The 21,037-nt window shown below is 41.5% G+C and overlaps 1 protein-coding gene across 3 annotated transcripts in view; it reads right to left on the bottom strand.

Moving 5' to 3' along the window:
- Nucleotides 1-21,037, bottom strand: part of dennd2b (DENN domain containing 2B) — a 55,265-nt gene that overhangs the window by 21,693 nt on the left and 12,535 nt on the right. For all 3 annotated transcript variants that reach the window (XR_013905894.1, XM_026167559.2, XM_026167549.2), the window contains exons 2-5: nucleotides 17,604-17,702; nucleotides 8,755-10,032; nucleotides 7,294-7,439; nucleotides 1,117-1,238 (exon numbers count right to left, since the gene is read on the bottom strand). Coding sequence is in view for 2 of the 3 variants with exons in the window: in XM_026167559.2 (XP_026023344.1) it covers nucleotides 1,117-1,238; nucleotides 7,294-7,439; nucleotides 8,755-10,032; nucleotides 17,604-17,677 (1,620 nt within the window). In the remaining variant the exon portion in view is untranslated. The remainder of the gene's footprint in view (nucleotides 1-1,116; nucleotides 1,239-7,293; nucleotides 7,440-8,754; nucleotides 10,033-17,603; nucleotides 17,703-21,037) is intronic.

Consider the following 21,037-nt stretch of genomic DNA (forward strand, 5'->3'; position numbering starts at 1 on the left):
CTGCCTTCCTAGTTTTTCATTTCCTGTCATAAAGAGGTGTCCAACATAAGGCCCGGGAGCCAGAATTGGCCTCTAATATGGCCTGCTCGACAGCTTTGGAAAGAGCCTGAATTTTGGACTTCAATGACAGAAATTTCCATTTTTTCATAGAAATCTGTCATTTTAATGGTGGTTTCAGAGTACAAAGGGGGAAAAGGACATATTCTGTCAATTAACAAGAATTTTTATTTGATTTTATTTTCTGTTTAATAATTACAGGACAGTCTGTGCAATGAGCTACAAGAACATTTTCGGTAATTGTAACAGTGTTTTCTTACAATTTGAACCCAGTGTGGTGCTGACTGATTTTATTTTTTCATTTACTATAACAACGTTTCTTTATTATGTAGAAAAACTGACAAGTAATTCAATTCAGTTTTATTTATATAAGACCAAATCACAACAACAGTTCCCTTAAGGCACTTTATATTTTAAGTTGACCCTACAATAACATAACAATAACATTTATTTTTTAAATTGCACTTATTTTTCTTTTATTAAAATATACCAGGAATTAAATGTGTAGATTAATAGCTTTGCACTGACAGAAAGGTCAGTTGCACCGGTCCGTATGTGGGCCACAATGCTTTAATGTGTTAGTGTCAATGCAAACAAAACATTAAAGCATTTAAGCAGGAGAATACGATTTATTGTGAAGCAGTCACAGGGAGTGGCGTTCAAAGGAACAACTTAAAAAAGCATGTCCATCTTCAAAGCAGGGGTTTTTCCTGTACATGTGATAACTTGAAACGTTTGTCATCTTCTCAGCGCTACTCTGGAAATGACTAACTTCTCTGATGGACTTCTCTATCAAAAGTAGCGGTTCAAACAGTGTTTACAGCAGCGTTAAACAATGCTTGTTGTTACCACATGTACCCCTTTTGTCCCTTCTACTTTACATAGTGTGAGGCATGTGCCTGGCAATGAAGTGAGCAGACTAAATCAGCAGATGGCCCTTTCTGTAAACATCGCAAGGTCTAAACACGTCAAGCTGTTTCCTGGAGTGACTCAAATGAGGTGTGAGATTCTTTAAAAGACGTTATCCAGGTTTCATCCGTGACACCCTGAAAGGGTTACCTGAGGCGGAGAGTTCAGCTTCCTGTCCATGACGGACCAAGAGCGGTTGTTCTCCAACAGACGAGACGTACGGCCCAAACTCCGCCGCTTCAGGTCGACGTCCTCATATGGATTCTCCTTCTCTGTGGGAATAAAGTGAGTGTTCACGATAGAAGTACAGCTGGCAACAGTTTGTGTAAGCAGGCCATTTCTGAGAGAGGACAGATGAGGCCGAGGGGTCAAAGAGGGTAAATAGAAGGCGATTAAAGGTGTCAGAGGTCCAAGAAAGCCTCCCTAGGTTATTTCAAAAAGGGATGAGTGATGAAAGGTAAGTCAAAGGACATTCACAGCCGACTCAAGTTAATTCCCAACTGAGTCACTGTCCAGATATGCAAACTGTAGTGAGAGAGCAAAAGAAGAGTACATCATGAGTTCCACAAAGACCTTTCCAATAACCACTGGTTCTTTCAAGTATACATCAGCTAAGTATATCATTTTATGTTTGTTTTTTGCATAAGACAATCTAATAAGGCATCTGACAAACAAGAGTTCAGGTCTCATTTGGCAAATTATTTTAGGCCTGCAATAAGCATAGATTTTGCTACCGCTCCATAGTTGTCCTTCAGTCACTAAATGATGGCAGGAAAGCAAAGAACATGAACATTACAGAGCATAGCATGGCTCTCGCTGATGTCACCTGGCAGGGGACCAACTTCAATAAAGACAGAACTTGTGTAACACCACAGTCCGTGTCTATTCAGACATGTGCTCTGAGAATAGCTTTTTGGCAGGGTCTGAAAAAGGTTGTGAGAAAGAGAAGAAACCACGGCGAAGAACAAAAAACAGAGCCAGATGGCGTCGAAATGCATGAAGGGAACTTTTAAAAGAAAGAAAATCAGTGTTATCTGGCAACAGAAGTGCATCTGGTAGCTGTGTTTTAAAGGAAAACCCGGTGAACCCTCCAACAATGAGAGTTTTTTAAGCACCTAACTTAAAAAAATGCTTGCATAGCTTCGTTCAGTTACCTATTTTTAGGTTAATGATTTAACCTGGACACACACATCCATGCACAGACAATGTACACTGGATGGGGAGCTTCGGGGCGTTATGTTGTGTCATGCAGTCAATTAGTCGAGTGGAGTTATTTTTATGTGCATCATTAAAGCTGCGGGGCAGAATCAGAGGGCTCAGTCTGACCCCACATTGTGCCGCTGCGCCATTAAACCGAAGCTATACTGTAATGAGAGCCTGCTGGGAAAATCATATGTCTCTATAGCTGCTCATGCACTGGAGGGTACTAATCTGCTGCTCTGATTACAAACATCAGGATCTCTCCCTAACACACTCCCAGACACGCAGCATTACGCAGGGAGGGGACACACCTCAGCTGCACACTGTGATTGTACACACGCACAATAGACGCTCTGGGCAGGGCGAGGCTCAGAGCAAACTACACTAACAATGTCAGGATCAATTTACCCTCTAAAGTGGCGATCTTGTACCAATGCTCAACCACTGAAACAAAACTACATCAGGGACGGACGCTATAGAAGAACCTCTGGCAGGACCGCAAACCGTACAGCGCCTCCGTCACGAAGACAGTCTCTCCCGTGACCACGCCGGCGACGTTTTGTGGCAGAATGTACAGTATTTCAGGCACCATAACAAAATTACAGCTTGCTTTATGTGTCTAAGGTGCATCTGTTTAATCGCTCGTTACACGTAGCAGACAGTCGCCCAGATTCATTCATTCGCAGTGGGGTAAGAGCAGACAGCTGAATCATTGTGTCAGTGGTGCAAAGGGTGTGATTCATCAGCTTGTAAACAGATCAATCACCGGCACACCATTTATCAGCTACACTGGTTAAAAGCACTTACACGGTTCCCTGATGTCACAATATATCATGCAACCGTAGTAACACTGTAGCGCAGGTCAAAAAAGGCCAGCGATCTTAAGATAAACACCTAACATCAAGCACAAGTGCCAACTGACAACAAGTGAGTGGGCGTCCTTCCAAGAAAGTCAAAGAAGTCAAAGTTCTCATGGGAAAGAAAAACATTTATTTATTTATTTAATTCTTTTCATTTCTTGCATAGTCAGTGTTCATGTATTTTCATCCGACATGAAAAAGAGACCTCACATCTGGGAACCATCGCAGCACTTTGTTTTATAGGGTCTTTTTTCTAGCCAGCGTTACCAGGGTACTTCCTCAGGTTAAGAGGAACTTTGAGTGATGCAGGTATACTGTAATTGGCTAAAAATCTGAATGCAGCTATTTAGAGAGCAACTCTTAAAGATGAGATGGAGTCCAGACTTTAATAAAGGGAAATAAGATGCAATCTTGATTAAATATAAAACTCTGCACTCACAGTTCCCTTCGGTTTGCTAGTGGGCATCCACCCCATGCAGCAATGTGGGGAGAAAATGAAGACGCTGACCACAACAAGAGGTGACGCTGAGCTACCAACCACTGGCCTGCATTACATCAGCCTCAAGAGTTTGTTGAGGGGCGAATACAATCAGAATAAAGGCTTGGAAGGAATTTGGAACACAGGGACATCCCCAGTGGGTACTTACCCACAGGTACTCCCCAGAAATTGTTTCGTCTGAAAGCAGCTTTAATGTCAGCTTGCTTTGCATTTGATTTTTATAATTACAAATAGCAAAGAGAAAAACGTGTCATGAGCAAATATGAAACACATTATGGGAGACCTAGACTATATATATATATATATATATATAATCTAAACATCAGCAAAAGGGTTTTTTTCCTGTTTCTTTCTGTACACGCTTACTTGTTGAGTTCAGAGAATATACGGGAGGTTGTTGTTCTTTGTAAAAGATGGCTGTACCGTGTAATAAGATACACAAAAACCCTAATTTCCTACCAGCGTGGCTGCTTCTCAAATGAAACTTTAGTTTGAAAGCTTTTGTTTGAGCACTTCAACTCGAAGACAACATCTCTGTCGAGAACAGGCAAAGATCGGGAAAAGTGCGTCTCCAACCCGCAAACTCTCACCCTCACAGTGCCGGATGAACAATAGGAGCTTTGTTGCGAGTCACATGAAAATCCGTCATGCCTTGACGCTCTATCTCAGACCGCTGCACATCCTCAGCCAAAAAGAAAAAAAGAAAAAAAACAGAAGAAGAAGGAGAAGAAGAAGTGCACTGACTGGGAAAAAATGGTTATGCTTGTATATTTAAAACATCCTACCCTTATTTAGTCATCACTGAGCGTTTATAATAAAAATATTGCAGAGTGTGTAAACTGTTTGGGGATTTTTTTGGGTTTTTTTTGTTTTTTTGCACAAGTTTCATCATGAGCTTGCACATCGCACTGACACATTTTCACTGCATTAAGTATGTACCGAGGGAGTTGGCAGCTGAACTGGGCAAAGGGCCTGGGGTCATTTGCTAGTGGAAAGGAATTTTGGCTCCTCGACGCGTCCAGCATTTCATACACAAATTATCTCAGACAACAAACCAATGATTTGACTTCTCTCCGGCGAGAAACGCTTCATGAAAATGTAAGAAAATGATGCTTAGCAATTTTTTTAAAAAGCAAATCTGTGACCACACAAAAAATTCCATCCTTACTCTAACATTTGGTGAACTGCCACTTACTGATTACTGATTACATCTATCTGCATCAATAAAGGCATTTCACTGTGGGAGTTCCCACTGCTCCTCTTCGCCCTGCTGATGCCGGATAGCAGAGTGAAAATGCAGATACCCAGTCGATCTCTACAATAAAATTCAACCCGTGCAGCCACATGTTATCCATTAATCTTATTTTCAGGCTCAGTGCTCACTGACTGCTCCCACAGTGGGATTTGTTTTCCACACCCCACACATTTCTACATGAAGCAAAAGCGAAAAGGGGGTGGGCCACCATGCTTATTACAACTTTAAGAGTCACTAAAACATCCGACTTTGTCTGCCAAAGCTTCTGTTACAATCAGACTAATGATATGCATTCAGCACCCACTTTATTAGGTACACCTTGCCAGTACGAGTTTGGAGCCTCTTTCACCTTCAGACCTGCCTTAATTCTTCATGTGATAGAGTCAACAAGGTGCTGGAAACATTTCTCTGAGATTTTATTCCATATTCACATGACAGTATCACACATTTGCGGCAAATTTATCGGCCACACATGAATCTCCCGTTCCACCCCATCCCAAAGGTGCTCTTTTGGATTGAGATCTGGTGAGTGTGAGGGGAATTTGAGTACGGTGAACTCATTTTCACATTCAAGAAACCAGATTGAGGGGATTTGAGTTTTGTGACATGGTGAGTTATCCTGCTGGAAGCAACCACGGTCAGCATCAATACTCCAGTAGACTGTCTTGCTCTGTTGATACTAAGGCTACGTTCACACTGCAGGCGAAAGCGCATCAAATCCGATTTTTTTGACCCTATGCGACCCATATCCGATCATGGTATGACAGTGTGAACGGCACAAATCCCGTATTTTCAAATCCGATCTGGGTCACTTTCGTATGTGGTACTGAATCCGATACATATCTGATGTTTTAGAAAGCAACTGCTGTTTGAACGGTCATGTCGCATTAAATCCGTCTTTTACGTCACTGACACAAGACAGACGCCAATTATCAGCGCTCGAGAAGACATCGTGAACGCTTCCTGTCCATCCAGTGTAGATGTTAGTGAAACTGTTGGGAAGACAACGTGAACATTTTATTTGTACTGTATAATCTGCAGATTCTGACAGAAATCTGCAACTATCCTTTGAAGCACAGCTCCTCTCTAAAACAGCAATAAGGATCATTACTTATCATAACTTAAAGCAAAAATTGGGAAACATAAAGTCCGAAGTCTTTATTTTAAGGACCATCAGTCAAACAATATTGTTTGCTCTGGGTCTAAACAGAGTGCGTTGTGTGTGACGTCTTCTTTTGCGCATGCGGGCCGCTTTAATTGAGCATTAAGACCTGCAGTGTGAACGTAGCCTAAGAGGTCCAAAGTGTGCCAAGAAAATATCCCCCACACATTACATCACCAGAAGCAGCCTGAATTGATCCAAGGCAGGGTGGATCCATGCTTTCATGTTGTTTATGCCAAATTGTGAGCCTACCATCTGAATGCAGCAGCAGACATTTAGAATCATTATACCAAGAACCATTTTTCCACTTTTCTATTGCCCAATTTTAGCGAGCCTGTGCCAACTGTATCCTTAGTTTCCTGTTATTAGCTGACAGGAGTGGTTCCCAGCCTGGTCTTCTGCTGCTGTAGCCCATCTGCTTCAAGGTTCAATGTGCTGTGTATTCAGAGATGCGGTTATATATAAATTTCTGTTACCTTCCTGTCAAATTAAAACAGTCTGGACAAAAATCTTCTCTGATTTTTGGCATCAAGAAGGCATTTTCACACAGAGAACTGCTGCTCACTGGATATTTTTGTCTTTTTCGGACCACTCTCTGTAAATCATAGAGATGGTTGTGTGGGAAATCCCAGTAGGTCAGCAGTTTGTCAAAAACTCAGACCAGCCCGTCTGGCACCGGCAACCGCGCCTCGTTCAGAGTCACTTAAATCACCTTTTATCTCCATTCTGATGCTCAATTTGAACTTGAGCAGATTGTCTTGGCTATGTCTACAGATCTAAATGCATCGAGTTGCTCTCACGTGATTGGCTGATTATATATTCGCGTAAATGAGCAGTTAAGCAGGTGTACCTAATAAAGTGGCCAACAAGTGTAACTAGTGGAGCTAAAACTTTTTCACATGATTTGGGTGTCCTTGCCTTTGATTTCCTTTATAGTACCTGTATCATTATATGTTTGGAGCAAACCGATTTGAAGATTATAATTAATGCCTCAGCTGTCACATTACTCTTACAACAAATTTGTATTTCCTTCATAATTCATATGTAACCAGACACCTGTTGTAAAAAAAAATTACCATGGACAACTTCCCTAAAGACCAAGATTGCGTATAAATTGCCTTTTGTTGTCTCAACATAAGTTCAAAATACAAAAATATTCAGTTTACTATCACAGAGGAATAGAAAACATGAAAAATAAATGCAAATTCAAGACACAAGAACCAGAAAAATGTTGTATGTCTTACTTTGAAAGGTGACTTATACAGTAATACAAATTACAGATCAACGATCTGAAGATCAGTTAATGTTTACATCTTGTCTTGTTTACAGTGTACTGAGCCAGTGTGCTTACCTACTATGTCCTCATAGGCATTCTCCTCTAAAGTGCTTTTGGAATTGGGTCGGCTCCGTGCGTCTGTGGTCAGTGCGCCATTCTCCGTGGGCGAGGACGGATATGAAGACGGCAAGCTGGCAGCATCCTCCGACTCACACGACTCTCTAGAAGAAGATAAACAATTTGAAACAGACCAAGGTGCTGAGGCAAAATTACAAGGAGGACAAGTCAACACGAGCCAGTGTCTTACTCAGAGCATGTCAACACGTGATAGAGGACAGAAAAAGTGCAGGTTGTATTAAAATATAATCCAGACAGCTGGCTCTACTTCTAAAATGCACTACTTGTCATCTGGAAGAACAGAAACAGGTGGTTAAAACACTCCTAGTGCTGATAAGCGCATTAAAGTCAGCGTTTGTCCTTTAAAAAAAACCCTAAATCAGAAGAATTAATGTTGAAATAAAAGGATCATGTTCCGATCACCGAAAAATTCTAGATAAGTCCAAAGTAAACATGCAGATATCTTACTATTCCTGCGTGTTGTCTGCACAGTGTAAAGCACATGCCACATGTCGAAGCACTGCACAAACTGTTAGCGGAGCTACATCGGCGCAGGGATCTACAGTACGGTCAAGTCGCGCCATCGACAGCTTGTGGCTATAAGCTCGGTCTGAAATTGCTTGAACCACAGGAATGTTAAACACAGAGTCACAGGGATGAATGTTTAAGGATTTCATGCCCGTTTCACACACGGGGATGATCTGGACAGGCCCGACGCTCACAAAAAACAACTGAGGACTTCTGATAAAGAGGATTATGAAAGAGTTATAGGAGCAGACCTTTTTTATGGGCCTGCATACATTTCTGGATAGGATCTGGCATTTCAAATCCTCTGTCAAAGTATTATTTTTCAGTGGCAACCTTAACAGCTGATTCAAGAGCTAAAACAAACTCAGGACGTGCAGCAACCTTGCAAACGGACACACTGATGAGAAGCCTGTTGAGCTTCATCATCAGCGAAGCAATTAGCCATAATGAACAAGCCTAATTTCTCACAAGGCAGTCAAACATGTTTGATGAGTTATCCTCTTAAAGGAGATGAAGCCAGAAACTAGGTCCAATGCCAAATTATAACATACCACAGAAGTTTGTGCAGTTAATTCAAAATCTGTAAACTACCTGTATAGCTCCAAGATGCTTTTTAAAATATTTTTGGGGATGTTACATGTGGTATGCATGTAGTTGGAATATGCAAGATCCACAAAATATTACGTTTTTATTACACTGTAAGTGCATGCCAGGTTTCATACTTTCTCCCTAGCCCTTCAAAAACTTCCTGTTTTAAAGTGGTTCGTCCTGTTCACCCAAAACTCCAGACTGTAATAATAAAGCATCGTATTGTGTGGTAATGTACAAGTTTCCTGTGCTTATACTTGTGTGATTACAGACACAAAAGCAGGCATTTGATTTTTGCCTCACCTGTCCCGGATTCTGATGGGGGCACTTCCTTCGGTCTTTGCCGTTCGTGTCGTGCTGGGTGCAGGGGTCGAGGGCAGCGGCGGCGGAGACTCAGAGGCTCTGTCTGGAGGTAGTCCATTGGTCGACGATGCACCCTTCTGGTCTCGATTGGCGTCGTATTCAAAAGTGCGTTTGGGTTTAGGTAAGGGGTTGACTGGTGTGCTAACAGAGTTCTTTTGGCTCGGTGGTTCTGGGCTCTCGGACCTGGCTGAGCTCACACTAAACCTTTGTCTGAGTTTAGAGAGCTTGTCGGGCACCAAAGCGGTGTCCGGTTCAGTGTTCACTGAACAAATGCTGCTGCGCTTACTGGTACATGTGCTGTCCAGGTCGTCCCCTATCACAAAAGACTTTTGTCTCGTCTTATCCGGCGCGTAGCAGTTACTCAGGTAACGTGGAGGGGGTGGGCTGGGATTCTCCTTAAGGGCTTGCTCGATCTTTTGTATCCTGTTGAGGACCGCTGACGTCTCTTTGCGAGTAGACAGGGAGCGCACGAACGGTCCCGTAGAGTCTGTCTTGCCGATCCTTTTCTGGAAACGTCCGTTTTTGTCTGGAAATCCTTCCTCCTCCTCCGTCTCTGTGAAGGAGCATTCAGAGAATGCCGTGCTCATCCTGCGAACCCCCTTAAAGTCAAAAGTCTTCTCGCTGCAGGGAGAAGACAGCAGGCTCGGGCAGCCCTCGCTACTCCCTATGCGCTCCCCTCCTCTTTTGTCCAGACACAAGCTCATCCTAGGCAGAGACACCCTTCTGCACTCCCATTCTGAGATCTTCTTGCGGATTGTGGCAGGAGGGACACCTGTTGCTGAAGAGGTGAGAGAGAGGGCGCGCTTGTGGCCTTGGTAAGAGGAAGGTCCCAGTGAGAGCGTGCTCCAGCTCAGTGTCCTACCATTAAGTCCATCTCCTGGAGCGAGATCCCCTTGTTTCTCCTTCTGCTCCTGGGCGCCCTGACTTTCCTGACAGGACTTGGTTTGAGCTGGAGGCTTGTAGATGGAAAGCCTGTTCTCCAGGCAGCTGATGCTCTTTGACTTGGTTAGACGCCCCTGGCAGTCAGGCTCACTTGGGAGAGATGCACCGCTGCACAGGCTAGCTGTCTTGTTATTCCATCCACCGCGTAGCAGAAACCTGCCGTCAGTTCTGACGTACCTGCTCTGCTTGCCAGAGTTCTCACTGTCGCTGAGGAGCGGCTGCTGGCTCTGCCGCTGGCTGGCAGAGAGAGCAGGACACGGTGATGTAGACTGGCACCTGAAACAAGGCGGAGAGAAGTGTGAAGAAAATTTACATTTAAAAAAAATATTTCAGACTGACAGATGGTAACAAACCAGTGTCATAAAAGGTGCCAACAAGTCCGCGTGCAAATGTGGAACAGATGGGAGAAAACTGTAAAGAATCAGCCGAAAGATTTGAAATCATTTCCGAGATCAAAGACAGCATGAAAACCTGAGCCACGTATTTAGAATAACCACACTAAAGTATTCTGTCTCTGGCAGCGCGGGATTCAAATACAGGCCAAAGGAAATACAGACTACATTAAAACGCCACTGCGGATTTTTCCACATAATCAAAAAAAACTTGAGGAGAATCAGTTTGGACCTCACACAGAAAGGAGCATGCCAAGCAAGATTTATCTTACCTGTGAAAGTCTCGCTGCTCCGCTCAGGTGCACAAAACTTTTGCTGATCCTTGCAGCTAAGTGGTACTAGGTGCTACTGTGTTCTCGCACTTACTGCAGACTCTGCAACCGTTTACCTCACACACACTATCACACACACACACACCTTTTCTCACGGTGCTCACCCGCTTTAAGATTTCCACAGAGTGCCAAATTTTCCACTTAACAGCAGGTTAACCTACCACTCATAGCACATCAGGAGCTTTGTCATGAGCTGAAAGGTGACTAACTCTTGTGAAAGTGAAGTGTTGGGAAGATCTGATGTCATAGCCATGGTTAGAATAACAAGAGCTATGGGAGGAGGAAGCTGAGGGCTGTGGACTATGATCCAACAATGCAGGTTGGGACAGATCCGACTTCACGCCTATCTGCCCATCCCTGGTTTCACTCTTCCTACTCCAGGGTGGAGAAACTTATACAAAAGCTGGGGGCTTGGTTGCTGAAGCCATGGAGGATGCATCTCATCTTACTTGCTTTGAAGGTGTACTGTATGAGAAATGAAGACATGACCTCACATCTGCAGAGTTTTAATGGTAGTTTCCAGAGTTACTCTGGAGTAAACTGAATGATTAATAACACTAACACTATTTTCATCATAAGGCTGAAATGTCAGTGGAGACAAAGGAAATATGACCAAATATGATTCTATAGTCCTTTAAAAGCAGGATCCCACTGACATCTGGTCCTTCACAATTTACAGTAATTCTCATGTTTTAATATATGAGGATAAGCAGCCCCTATTCAATTTAATTTAATTCAATTCCATTTTGTTTACAGCGCCAAATCACAACAACAGACCCTGTAGATCCTACGATAATACATACAGAGAAAACCCCCTATGTGCAAGCACATTGGCAACAGTGGGAAGGAAAAACTCCCTTTAAACAGGAAGAAACCTCCAGCAGAACCAGTATCAGGGAGGGGCGGCCATCTGCCGCGACCGGTTGGGGTGAGAGAAGGAAGACAGGATAAAAGACCTGCTGTGGGAGAGAGCCACAGATTAATAACAAATGTGATTCAATGCAGAGAGGTCTATATTAACACGTACTGGGTGGGAATGGTGAATGAAGAAGAAATACTTAATGCATCATGGGAATCCCCCAGCAGCCTACACCTATTGCAGCATAACTAAGGGAGGATTCAGGGTCACCTGGTCCAGCCCTAACTATATGCTTTAGCAAAAATGAAAGTTTGAAGCCTAATCTTAAAAGTAGAGATAGTGTCTGTCTCCCGAATCCAAACTTAAAGCTGGTTCCACAGAAGAGGGGCCTGAAAACTGAAGGCTCTGCCTCCCATTCTACTTTTAAATACTCTAGGAACAACAAAGTAGGCCTGCAGAGCGAGAGCGAAGTGCTCTAATAGGGTGATATGGTACTACAAGGTCATTGAGATAAGATGGGGCCTGAATATTTAAGACCTTATTTAAATATATATTTAAGAGGAGCAGGATTTTGAGTTCACTTCTGGATTCAACAGGAAGCCAATGAAGGGAGTTTTTAGGACACCCTGATAATAATGAATTACAGTAGTCCAGCCTAGAAGTAATAAATACATTTTCAGCGTCAGTCTGAGACAGGACATTTCAAATTTTAGAGATACTGCGCAAAAAAAAGAAAGCAGTCCTACATATTTGTTTAATATATGCATTGAAGGACATGTGCTGGTCAAAAATGACTCCAAGGTTCCTCACAGTGTTACAGGAGGCCGAGGTAATGCCATCCAGAGTAAGATCTGGTAAAAATTGCATTTCCAAGATTTTTAGGGCTGAGTACAGAAACCTCAGTTTTATCTGAATTTAGAAGCAGAAAATTAGAGGTCATCCAGGTCTTTATGTCTTTAAGACATTCCTGCAGTTCCTGCAATTGGTGTGTATTATCTGGCTTCATGGATAGATAAAGGCTGGTGTCATCTGCATGGCAGTGAAAATGTATGTATGCTATGCCAGCGATGATACTACCTAAGGGAAACTACCTATATTAGGTGGTTTCCGAAAAAACTGCAGTAGTAATGCAAAAACAAAGTGAGGTTTATGGCTAGTGTAATCTGCAATGGCTGCAATGTTTAAAAAGAATTTCAACTTTCTTTGAAAAAAAACTGTCCTTTTTATTCTTATTATTCCATTTTCTACAGTGCGGGGACAACTGCTACAACACTGAGGGGATCACATTTTTAGATTTTTATTAAAGGATGAATATAACGGGGCTATAACATGACATGGTGCAGTTTTATTTTTGGGGGGGCACTGTCCAAAAGCCTCGAGCCACCCCTCATTGCCTCATATTTTGTTTCCAATGATCCGGACATTCTGGGAACTTTTAAAGTGGTCTTGAGTGATAGCTCTCCAGGCTTTCTTGAGGTCTTTTTAATTTTTCCTGTGGACATTGGTTACTTTTTTCCAGTCCTTGTACCTAACAACTTTCAGAAAAATGCTTTTATTTTGTTAAGCTACTTAACACTGACCTGTGAATCATTCAAGCATAAAGAACGCACCTAACTCAAGAATGTTATGACTACACCTAAGAGAAAACTTAGTAAACAACCAATTTTATATTGTGTCTTTAGGCACATTGTTACAAGCAGCCTGTCACAAAAACACATCATTTGTTCCCATTTCTTTAGTTGAGTCAACAAAAAATACCAACAATTACAGTTTGACAAATATAAAATAGTATTTATACACCAACAAGGGGATTCCCAGAGAGCTTTTAGCCACAAACTTGCATTTCTCAGCATGCTGTGTATTTTCCTAAAAAAATTGAGGAAACTTGGCAACTGGAGGACAAAAGAAGCAGCAGTCCTAAAAAAACAACAACAGATGAACAGTATCTCAAAGTCATGTGCTGAAGAAATAAGGAAAAAATCCATCAAAGGCCTAACACAGGACCTGAGCGATACATCTGGCCCTTCAGTTGATTCATCTACTGTTCAGCAAAGCCTCACCAGAAATGGTCTCAGTAGAGGGATGGCCGTCAATTAAAGAATTCTTAATGAAGGTAAACAGCCAGAAAAGGCTGGGGTATGCCATACACAAGAACTGGACTGAAAACAAGAGGCAACAAGTCTTACAGGTTGGGGATCTTCTCAAAATTGACTGAATAGTAATGAATGCAAAAAAGTACCATCAGATTTTGAGCCACCAAATGGAAGCATCTGTCTGGCAAAGGATCCATTTTTCAGCATGACAATGAACCCAAACCCACTGCCGGTGTAGTATAAGAATATCTGGATAAATTGGCCTCCCCAGAGCCCGGACCTCTACATTAATGAAGCAATGTGGAGTCATCTTGACAGAGAACAGAAAAACGGCAGCAAAATACAAAGATGAGCTTTGAATGTCCTTCAAGAAGCCTGGAGAACTATTCCTGAGGACAACTGAAAGAAATTACAAGAAACCTTGCCTATGTTGAAGAATAAAGGTTATCATACCAAACACTGACTTTCAAGATTGTTGGAAATATAAAACCTCTGTTTTTGTCATATATATTGTATTCCCATGTATGCTTGCACATTTGTGCACCTATTATGTCTGCACCTATTTCCCAAACCAAAAAAAAAAGCCAAATAGACCCCATGGTTTCATGAATACAATCCTTTTAAAGCACTGATGTTAATCAGCAGTCAGCATGTGTTGCAGTGTTTCAGTGGGGAGCTGTTGAAAAGAATTTGTCTGGGAAATTAAATTCCTACTGCTTTCCTGGCAAAACTCCGATCATAAATTCTGCCAAGGACTACGTCTGCCACAGGAACCTAGTGAGGGAACAGCATCTCTGAAGCTAAGTATCAACTGGAATGTTTTAGTAGCAACCAGACCAAACACTCAACAATGCCTAACAATGATTCCACAATGTGACAGTAAACAAGCAAAAACAAGATGATCTGGGAGAAAACACTCACGCTGGCTTCATGCTGGGCTTTCAGAACATCTTAAAGAGAGAACGCAGCATAATTGTGCACAAACTGCTGTGTCTTCACTCTGACATGTCTGAACTGATTTTCACCCCTCATCCAAGAGGCTTTTTCAGTTCTAACACGAAAAGATGTCCCAGGTATTTAAACCCTAGTGGAGAAAGTCCCAGGAGGTGCTTGTTGACCCACTATTAATCATGTGTGCATCGTATGCACAGCTCTCGTCCCACAGCATTTCATTCAGGCTGAGGTCATTGTAACCCTTGATTTTATTCTTTTTCAGCCATTCTATTGTCAATTTGCTGCTGTGTTTGGGATCCTTGCGCAGTTGCATGACTTAATTTGGGCCAAGCTTTAGCTGTCCAACAGATGGCTTCACGTTTAACTCTAGAATACTTTGGTATGCACAGGAGTTCATGGATGACTCAGTGACTGCAAGGTGCCCAGGTCCTGTCGCTGCAGAATGCGCCAAAATCATCACCAATCCCCCACCGTGCTTTGTTTGGATTTTCACCAAACATGGAGCTGTGTGTTATAGCTAAACATCTCTACTTTGGTCTTTTCTGATCAAAGCACAATGTTCCAGAGATTGTGGTATTGTGTAAACACACACCCCAAAGCTCCAGACCAGGAGGCTGCAGAAACATCTGCTTTTATAACGGTGTTCACACTTGCTGATGATCAGTTTTTCAAGTGCATTTGATTATCAGCACCTGGTTGTTATTTACTCTCTTCTTTCCTATCAAAACAGTGAGGGTGTACTTAGCTTTCACAGGTCTGCACAGAATCCTGTGAAAACTTCCTGTCTTCACACGCCACTTGACAGCTTCATATTATTTCAGTTGTAAACATAAAATAATACGAGTATAAGAATAATATTAGAAAACCAACTGACCTGTAGTCTGACTTTGAAGACCTCTAAATTAGATAGTCAAAACGTTGTGCTGAGCTTCACCTTTTCTATCAGATTTTTGCCTATTCAAGGCTTTGGGTGCTTTAAGAGTTGTAAAAATAAGCCCAGTTTAGTCAGCTTCAGATGGACTGGCCACACATACAGTACTCTACAAAGAGCTGAATGCCAGTCACAACCTGGCCTCTGGCTCTTACTCAGGCTTCCAGGGCATTCCAACCACAAGCCACTTCCCGTTACTGACCAGGATGGAGAATTCAGCCTGTTCCCTAAACTTATAGCTCCGCATGTGCCGACTTTACCAGCTCTCTGTCAATTATCAGTGCGTAACACCTAAATATGGCAAATGTGTACCAATGAAAACAGTGTAGTAGTCTTCACTGTAGTCTTGCAGGTCCATGTCCATTCAGAGTACAACATCAGACGAAGATCCTGTATTTGGACAAGTTTCCAGTTTCAACTCATTTTAATCGAGACTTTGCCCATGTGCTGTTGCATATTAAAATGCTCCCCTCCTGGGGCTTCACAGTTAAGCACAAGCATAATTTGTCCTAGAAATTTATCCTTGGTTAATTTCATACGTCGGTGAGAATCCATTGAATAGCACATAAATCTTCTCCATCTGTTAAAACATCTGGCTGCATCTCACGAGCTTTAAATATGATCTTAAAGAGTCTTGTGTAAGACGAGTCCCTGAGGACTACCAGCTGCCAATAATAACAAATACTTTTATTAAGAGACGCAGGTTAAATGGACAAATGGGGTGCAAGGGGGATGATGAGAAAGCTTTGTGCTACTGCGATCAGTGTTTTACTTACAATGACTAGTTGCGAATGTTTACTATGGAGAACAGTGTGTACACAGTAATACCTAAAATTTGTTATACTAGATTTATGACACTGATTTAAATCCTAAGTACCCACTGAGACTTGTACCCTCATAGAAATCCCAGCAACACCACCTCAACTGTGCTGGATTTGTTTGATAGTAATAAACATTCAGTATATTAGATTAGCACAAGAAGAATCCCTCTGTTGTGAATGTATTTAGCTTAACAGTACAGACATACGATATTTCTCTCATTTTAATTTGTGCTCGCACTCAAAAGTCTGCAAATGTTCTCCTCTCTGTTGTTCAAGACTTACTCAGTTTCACTCATGAATTAAGGATGCAGCCACATCAGCACATAAGTATAAACACAAGGAATGTCACACACTGCACCGGGGATTCGATGCAGTACCACAAATTATGCTTTATGTGGTTTTCCATTTGCATTAGGCCTGATTGAAATGAGCAGCTACAGAAACCAGCTCCATTAGGTTACATTATAATTCTATGTAAGAAATGCTCTCTTCTGTGTGTCTTGCTTCATCAGAATGAAAAATGAGAAAAGGAATAGAAATCAGCAACATCCCTGGGAATCATTAACTATATAAGAATAATAGAAACCATGGATTTAAAAAAAAAATGCTGTTTAAAATCAGCTATGGCAGAGTCGTGTAACAGCTTCAACAAAGACAAAAGGGTCGTTCTTCAAATATGTCCAATTTTCAGGATACCTTAAAAATGTATTTCTTTTTTCTAATGTTTAAATTTAGACCACAGTATCATATAAATTCATGAATTGACATGAAAACATGCCAGTTGTTTGTTTTTTTTAATCTCTTTTTGTACATTTACTTAAAGACCACGTGTGGTGGTTTTTTTGTCACACTGCTTAAAGGCATTTATAAAATATTATTTCTACAGTCTCTTCAGCACATGAAGAAAAAGAAGAATGCAACAAATCAGGAGATAATAAAGCTGATTTATTATTTATTAGGTTTGTTAAAAGTATGCATGTGCAGCCATTTATTTGCTGCAATACTGAAAATATTTGAATTCTATATATTTCAATTTATCAACATATGAAATACGACACCTTTTATTTGATGTGACAGGAAATGTGACTCAGAGGGGCTTTTGACAAATTTGACAGGATCATAAAGAATTATATTTTACAAAGCATTTGTAAATGAGTTTTCCCGCAGTATGTCACTGTCACTTCTCGACATGCTGACACACGTTTCAGCTCAGTATTCAGTTCAGGGCTGAATGGGGCACTTGTCCAGGAAACAGGATCATACTTGCAAAAGCTTTGGAAGCCTTATCATGACTGACAATCATTAGTTGTTTTTTTTCCATGAGTGAAACAAATAGGAAAATATGGATAAATTCGAGCAGTGGATTTGTTTGTCTTTCAAGTCGAGTCATTTGGTCACTTTGAAACCACTTAATGCTCCCTGAAATGCACATACCCAAGCCCACCCTGTCCAACATGTCACTGACCTGTCAGGGACGTCCCGAGGAGCTTTACCTCCTGCAGCACGAGGTGCAGCCTTTGAACTCTTGTTGGCAGTCATGTTCGTCTGCAAACCACCCGCTCACCTACAACACAGGGATATCAAACATTTAAACATGGGTTTTATACGGAATATTAAACCATTTATATTGTTTGTATTTGTCGTGAATATTTTCAGGATATAGAATCATAGAGCTAAAAAGCTTATTTTAGTTGCTCTCTTATTCCCAAGGAGTCGCCACGTCAGATGACTCTGCAAATTTTCATACTGGTCCTGCTGCAACCCTCCCAGGGACTTGTGTCCCCTGCCGGTCTCAAGCCAGAGATCTTTTGCTAAGTGAGCATATTAACCACTACACTAAGGAGCCACATAACAAAACACAAAGCTAACAGAAGGCAACACTAACTCTACTGATACAGCACCTCTCATGTACATGTGCAGCCAAAAACAAATGAATAAACAGATACAACATAGCAGTTCTTTCATCTGTTGTGGTTATGGGTCTATATAACTGTAGTATCAATGTGTCAATGCAAGGTTTTGAAACATCAGCTGTTACTATTATCCCCCATCAATGGTAGCTTTACTACTATTGCATCTGACAACTTTTCACAGTTCGGGCTAATAAAGAAATCCTACAGAGTTTTCCATTTCACCCCATCTGCCATCTTGAATCTCCAGTGTAAACACTGCAGATGACTTTCAATAAACTGAACGTAAGTGGCATAACTAACAGAGTATGTAGACAGTATTGTGCTGGAGAAGCCCCGGAGCTCCCGGCACAGCTGTGGGGTTTTTACGCCTAGAAAAATTTCCTTTCGGAATCAAAGCATACGGGTATACAGTGCTGCCAAAGAAAAAGCTAAACTTCTATTTAGCAAGCTCTTTATAAACATTATGAATCATATATAAATACATATATTCACATGTGCTACTCTGCTGATACTAACATTAAAGGTTGAGTTCAAACAAAGTCCAGAAAACTAATTTAGCTTACTTATTTCTAGAATTGAAAAGAATACAGATTTTTTTAAAACAAAGTTAATATTTAAAGACTCTCATAACGCTTAAACTCATATTTGAAACCCATCTGTTGTGCATAGGGTGGAGGTCAGGGTGGATAGATGGGTAGGCAAACCCTCTTAGCAAATAAAGTGCTAATTGCTTACTCACCATATTGTACACATAATACTATAGGTCTATTTTTGGGGAAGGAGTGGGGCTCTTTAGTTATTATTATGCTAGGACAGGAAAGCTGTGAGACAGAGCAGAGGAAGCCACACGGCAGATAGGCCCGGGCAGATTCCAACCAAGGTCTCTGCAAGAGTCTTACGGGCTATGGATTACCCACAGTACACAACAGACATTCAGGGTCTGCTATTTTAACCCACATCCTAATCTTTCCATATGCTCTTCATGCTTTGCCTAATTGTAATCAATGGCTCATACTCAAGCAGTATGTCTGGTATCACACAAACATATTTACCACCTTTCACGTCTAAAATAAGTGAAAAGAACATAGCAATGAAAATACTATTGAGCGTGTAATTGTTTTCATCCTAAACAACCCTCTCTTTATAACACTATGAAACGCTGATGTAGCACTGAAACTGTTAAGTCGTTCTTCCTAAAACATTTACTCAAGTTTGTCAAAGCAGTTAGTTAAAGCCTCCCTTCAAACTGAGGGCCAGTGCCCCTGAAAGTGCAGCAATGAACCTTTCAAAAAGGCTCAAAGCAATTGTTCTGGTGCATGAGGAGGTCAAATGGAGATCCCTAGAGATCAGAGTTGGAGGATAGGAGGGTGCTTGGCAGCATGACTTGTTTACAGGAAGCTGTTGTATGAAGAAGCCAGCCAACCAGTAGTGGAGCTGATTCCTATAGAGACAGATGAGAAGAGAGAGGGAGCATTCCTGCTGTCAGCTATTTCCTGTGGATTGTGGACTGGGCTAGAACGACGAGGCATGCATCGTTATTTTCATCCAACACAAAGAACGATTTTGCCTTGTCCTGTATACGACTCCGCCAGTGCTGCTGCTCCTCTGTGAACCATAAAACCGCAGAGCTCAAAGTAAAAACAGAACATTAGTCCCAAAATAGGAGGGAAAATGTGGAAAGTTGCATCTATTTCCTGTCATCCAAATAGTTACGTAAGATTCATCATAAGCATCCACTCACATGCCTCGGAGAGAGACAGAGTCATCAATCAACATGCTGTTTGATCTAAAATTAGAGAAATTCTCAAATGATTTCTACAAATCACATGTCCGGCATCGAAGACTATCCTAATACGCGTGTAACTATCTAGACTGATTCACGATGGACTAAACAACGATAAAAATGTAAGAAATCATGCTTGACAGGAAAAAAAGGGACGTTGAGAAAAACATTCAGAGAACTTGAGAAATAAAATCTTTCATCTTATTCAAAATTTGACTAAGTTAAATTAGGAAGCATGAATCCAGAGACACTGGCAGCTGTGTAAATATGATTTATACCTGATTAAAATATGGTGAGTTTGGAGATGATATTCACTCCACTCTCTTCTCTCTGATTTGATCTCTAACACCTTAAAGAAGCGCAGAAATAATTTCTTTAACATCATTATTACCTTATGTAGCTAACTTAGAATCAATTTTAATCTGTGTAAATTTATTGTTTTCATTTTTTTTGGACTCAGAAAGCTATAATCACAGAAATGGGTCACAGAGGCCCAAGATGGACATTTCAGTGTAAACACCAAGGCGTTAGCCAACTGACTTCCTGAGGTCTGATACCATCTCTCTACACAAAATTACTGGCTGTAAACAACCACTTCTAAGAAAGCTCTAGAGTACCTTTAAAGTGCATTCAACCACATTCAATACAACTTTTCTCTTGAGATGTCAGAGCCAAGGGCAAGCTAACGGTCAACAACTGACGAAACGCTTGACATCGCAGAGTGTTAAAATCTTTGGGGTTTTACGGGGTTTGGAGGCAGGACACAAAAAGGCACACTTTAGCCTGAGGTTGCTGTCCTGTTGTTGTAAAAACACAATTCTTCTGTCTCCATCTTTCTCCCTCCGGGTCCACTCTTTTCACCCACACGTCCCCGTCTTGCTTTTTCAGATGTTTCTTTCTAAAGGGTTTGTTAGGAGGAACTTGGATATGTGAGGATGGAGGAAGTCTGATAATGAAAATGGGGCAAATTTGTCATTAAGCAACATAACACAAAACAAAGCTGACTTGACTAACCCTGACGTTTGTAGTGCATTCCTGAATAAGTTGAACTCTTAACTTCCAAGTTCCAATTAGGAATTTCAATCTGGAATGTCCCCTCAACTAGGATTTCCAACCTGACACGTCAGAGCAGCCCTAGCAATCCCAAGATAGCAACTCAAGATAGCGGTACTGAACGTAAACAGGAGTAAAACGGTAAAACTT

This window comes from Astatotilapia calliptera, chromosome 1 (assembly GCF_964374335.1).
Source record: "Astatotilapia calliptera chromosome 1, fAstCal68.1, whole genome shotgun sequence".
In the NCBI taxonomy this organism is placed as follows: domain Eukaryota; kingdom Metazoa; phylum Chordata; class Actinopteri; order Cichliformes; family Cichlidae; genus Astatotilapia; species Astatotilapia calliptera.